At 57.5% G+C, this 4,391-nt stretch overlaps 2 protein-coding genes across 2 annotated transcripts in view; one reads left to right on the top strand and one right to left on the bottom strand.

Annotated features, from left to right (window-relative positions):
• Nucleotides 1-735, top strand: part of ZNF446 (zinc finger protein 446) — a 4,541-nt gene extending 3,806 nt beyond the window's left edge. The window contains exon 5 of the mRNA XM_027767630.1: nucleotides 12-735. Coding sequence (XP_027623431.1) covers nucleotides 12-302 — 291 coding nt within the window. The 3' untranslated portion in view covers nucleotides 303-735. The remainder of the gene's footprint in view (nucleotides 1-11) is intronic.
• Nucleotides 736-3,305: 2,570 nt separating this feature from the next.
• The window catches only part of SLC27A5 (solute carrier family 27 member 5), a gene marked incomplete at its 5' end in the record, with an annotated part of 15,325 nt that continues 14,239 nt past the window's right edge, over nucleotides 3,306-4,391 (bottom strand). The window contains 3 exon segments of the mRNA XM_006166786.2: nucleotides 3,306-3,658; nucleotides 3,744-3,874; nucleotides 4,057-4,154. Of these exon segments, the coding sequence (XP_006166848.2) occupies nucleotides 3,482-3,658; nucleotides 3,744-3,874; nucleotides 4,057-4,154 (406 nt within the window).

Below are 4,391 nucleotides of genomic sequence, written 5' to 3'. Positions count from 1 at the left end.
CCACCCCCCCCCGCACGCACCGGGGCGGGCCCAGCGCGCGGCCGCCCTCGCCGGCCAGGGCCGCGGAGGAGCAGGGGCCTCGGGAGCAGGCCGCCCTGCGCTCCCCGCGGCGCGGGCCGGGCCCCCGGAGCTACGAGTGCGAGGAGTGCGGGCGCGGCTTCAGCTGGAAGTCGCAGCTGGTCATCCACCGCAAGAGCCACACGGGTCAGCGGCGCCATTGCTGCAGGGACTGCGGCCGCGGCTTCGACTGGAAGTCCCAACTGGTCATCCACCGCAAGAGCCACCGGCCTGAGGCCCCCTGAACCTCGAGAATGCAGCGGGAGAACTCAGCCGCAGCGCCGGGGCCTGGCAGTCTGATGGACCTTGGTGCGGGACCCTGTGTGCAGCTCCAGCCCAGGCCTGGCCGCCCCCAGAAGGCTAGCGGAGATGCAGGAAAGCAGCACCCCCTCCGCTGTCTTCTGGAGCGACTGGGGGGTTCCAGCCCACAGCTGACTGGTGACTGCCCAGTTCTGGCTCCCACTATGACGGGGACAGGCCATGACACTGTTTCTGGGCCCTCGCCCAGGTGGGTATCCTAAATCTGCCTTCTTCCTCCCTTCAGTGTCCAACCTGAGTGAGGTCTTGCTGGGAAGTCCCCAGAAACCCAGGAAAGCATGGCTGGCTTGTTTGTCATGTGACCCTTGGGCCTCCATGTGTATTTTAGATTTTCAATATGAATTATTTTATAATGGGAAATTTCCCAATAAGAATCCTGATTTCTGACTTGTGCTGATCAGAAAAAAGTAACAGACTCCTCCTGCCTGGAAGCTGGAGCCCAAAAGGGCTAGTGTCACAGTCGCTGGTCTCCAGCCTACCCTGTGCTTCCTCTGCTACCTACAGCACTTACCAGCCCCACTCGCCGCTGAGGGAAGATGGACAGTTTTTATTTATTTATTTCAGATTTTTGTCACAGGGTACATGTGCTTGCCAGGGAGACAGAGACAGAGGAAAAGTAAGAAATCACTCCGGGTGTGTGTGTGTGGGGGGTAGCCATGCCACAATCTCTTCATTCTCCCCTCAGGATTTTGAGCATACACAAACACACATGTGCCCACTGTGATTATCAAGGGTCTGGGACGTGAAACATGGAGGTGGCTATGTAGGATCCAGATTTTTTTTTTTTCTATAGGGCGCGTGTGCTCGCCAGACAGACAGAAAGCGAGAAATCACCCCCTCCGGGGTGGATGGCCACGCAGCAATCCCTTCTCCATTCTCCTCTCAGGATCTTGGGCACTCACACACACGTGCCCGGCGTGAGTTTTAAGCCACCGGGTCTGGGACACAAACCGCGGTCGACTATGTAGAAGTCCAGCAACATAGCCACTACGCTAACTGCTGTTCCCAGGATCCAGAATTTTAATCACTGTGCCACCTGCTGGTCCCCTCTGTTCTCAGTGAACACATATACCCTTTGGCAATTGAAAAAAATAAAAGAAAATTTTGAGAGGCCAGCAGGTGGTGTGTTGGTTAAAGCACTGGACTTACATGGCTTACCACAGTTCGAGAAATTACCCTCCAAAGGAGAACGGATTTCAGTGTAGCCATCCTCCCTGGGGTTAATTTCTCACTTCCTGTCTGTCTGGTGCACGCCTTATAGCAAAAACACCTTCAAAAAAAGTTCTTAGAACATTTTATTTTGGGGGGTACCGGCAGGTAACATGGTGGTTAAGGGCACTTGGATTCCCACATGGTCAACTGCAGTTCGAGTCCTGGACCTGGTGGCTTGCTTTCTTACTCCCTCTCTTACTATCTCTTTCTGATCAAACTAAAATAAAGTTAAATAAAAGAATTCTAAAAATAAGACAATTAAAATAGGGGCCAGCAGGTGACATAGGGGAAGCAAGCTGGGGCTGCAATAGGAGTAGCCAACCTGGGTCTTGCTATGTGGTCCCACGCCCCCTGCTTGACCAGGTTTCCTATGGAAGGAGACAGGAGTTATGACCCAACTGAAGATCCAATTTGTGACAGGAGGTAATCTTGGGCCAAGACGGGTGGCCATGCCTGCACTTTGGCTACCATATTCTCACAGCGCTAGCTCTCTCCCTGGCCAGGTCTTCTGGGGGGAACAGGAGTGTGCCAGCTGTGACCTACTATGTGCAGGGAGGGCCACAGTGGGCCTAGAATTCTAGCCCAGTTGTGGGACAAGCTGTGGTTCTCATGGGAGATAATCAGTGCAAACTACAGCTGAGCATGAACCGACTCGGCGACACCCAAGCTAAACACCAGGCCCAGAGCCCTGCCAGGGTTGCAGGGTGATGCAGAGCCGCTTCCCAGCAGCGCTGGCTCCTGACAGCTGCAGCGTGCCATGCTGCCCCATGGCTGGTTGGGGGCGCATGCCACCATGGCCTCCTTCAAGACATGTTCGGGCCTCCCAGTGGCCTGTACTACTGCGGGACCAGACCAGGACCAGGTACTGCTGCTGTGGTTAGCACTGTCCCCAGCCCCAGGGCACACCTGTGGGGCATCGAGACTGACCACACTTCCCAGAGGCCCACATACTAATACCTGCTCAACCCTGCCTACACTCCCCGCAAGGCCTGAGAGGTTCTTCCCAAAGGCTCCACCTGCCACCCATCTCCATTTCTGGGAGTGCTTCCACCTTCACAGGTTAAGACGCATTCCCCAGCTGTCCCGCTGACAAGTGTCCCCAGGACCTTGGCATGCATGGTTACTCTATCAGGGACGCCCCTCACCCTCCTCCATTCAGTCCAGAGCCCTCCAGGCATTGCCAGATCACTCACCCAAATCACTTCCCTCATCCCCCAAAATCAGGTCGCACTGGCCCACCTGGCCGGGGCCTGGGCCCCTCATGAGTCACAAGACCCCAATGGGGTCAGAGCTCTCTTCACCTTGGACTGGTCCTTCCATGCCTTGGCCCTGAGCAGACAGGGCCACTCCGTGAATACAGCTGAGTTCCCTGGCAGGGAGGCAGGTGAACTCTGGAGTAAGGTCTCTCTCTGGTTTGTTTGTTTTGTATTTGTCGTAGGGCTTATGCACTTGCGAGAGACAAAAGTAAAAATCACCCCTCAAGGGATGACTACCCTGCAACCCCTTCTTCAGTCTTGGGATTCTGGGTACACATGGGTGCCCAGAGCAATTTTCAAGCTAGGGTCTGTGACTGAAACCGCACTTGGCCATATGGGGAACCAGCATCTCACCCACCAGGCCACCTGCTGGACCCTGGAGTAAGGTCTTTTGGGGACACTACTCTGCACTCCAGTAATTGACCACAGTACCCTGCACTCCAGTAATTGACACAGGCTGTCTTCTGTGTACACACCTGAGTTTATTCTAGCTCTGCTACCAAGCTGAGTCATCGTCAGCCCTGTGCAGCTAGAGATGTGGCCAGAGTGGGATTCAGGATGACCTTGTGCCAGTCTAGGCTGGACTTGACACTGAGCAGGGGTGTCCAGCACTCAACGTCCAGGGGATGGCCAGGTGGTCAGAGCCTCCAAGTTCCTTCACACACAGCCTGGTACACATCTGTCGTCAGGGGCCGGAAGGCATGGACTCGGTGGTCCAACACAAACAGAGGGTCAGCGATGACCCTCACATTGAAGCCCTCCTGCACCAAACGGGACTTCACCAGTTTGAACGTGCTTGTCATCTCCAGGGACTCCTGCAGGGCAGAGTTCATGACCCCACACTGTGACATGCCATCCCACCCCACTCCCACCCACCTATCCCTGCCACTCTGTGCTCACCTGGACACGGATGAAATGCGGGGTGGCATAGGCTGGGAGCCAAGCGTGCACGTGATGGTATAGCTTCTGCCCATTGAAAACTTGGCCGGGGGCCAGCTTCACGGCAGCCATGCCCACCTTACCCTCACACCCTGGGAAGCACACCACTCTCAGCTAGCCCACCTCGCGGGGCCTACGGCTGACCCTCCCCGCCTAGCCCAGCTCTGCTCACTGGCTGTGTGACAGTGCCCAGCAGCTCTCCCACCTGTACAAACGCAATAGCACCCTCCTCCCGCAGCGGCTGGAGGCCTGACATGAGGCAAGCCCTCCGCACCTGGCACTGACACACCGTACACGTTCACCTCCTGCAGGAAGTCCACCTGTGACAGCACACCCTCCACCTCGCGGGTGGACACGTTCTCGCCCTTCCACCTGCGGGGTCGGGGTCCACGCTCGTGACCACGCCCAGGCAGGGGGAAGGCCCCACGCGCTCTGGGGTGGGCGCTTCGTCGGTCTCCGCGCCCGCGCGGGGTCAGAAGAGAGGCCACCCACTGGGAGGGCCCAAGTCCCACCCCGCCTCTCGGGCTGGCCACGCCCAGCGCTGGATGCCCCGCCTACAAGCCCAGCCTCTCGGGCTGGCTCCGCCCCGCTCTGGGTGCCACCCCGGCC

This window comes from Tupaia chinensis, unplaced genomic scaffold (genome assembly GCF_000334495.1).
Source record: "Tupaia chinensis unplaced genomic scaffold, TupChi_1.0 Scaffold144336_1, whole genome shotgun sequence".
Classification (NCBI taxonomy): Eukaryota; Metazoa; Chordata; class Mammalia; order Scandentia; family Tupaiidae; genus Tupaia; species Tupaia belangeri.
The sequence above is the reverse complement of the archived record's forward strand: the minus strand, read 5'-3'. Positions and strand labels throughout refer to the sequence as shown.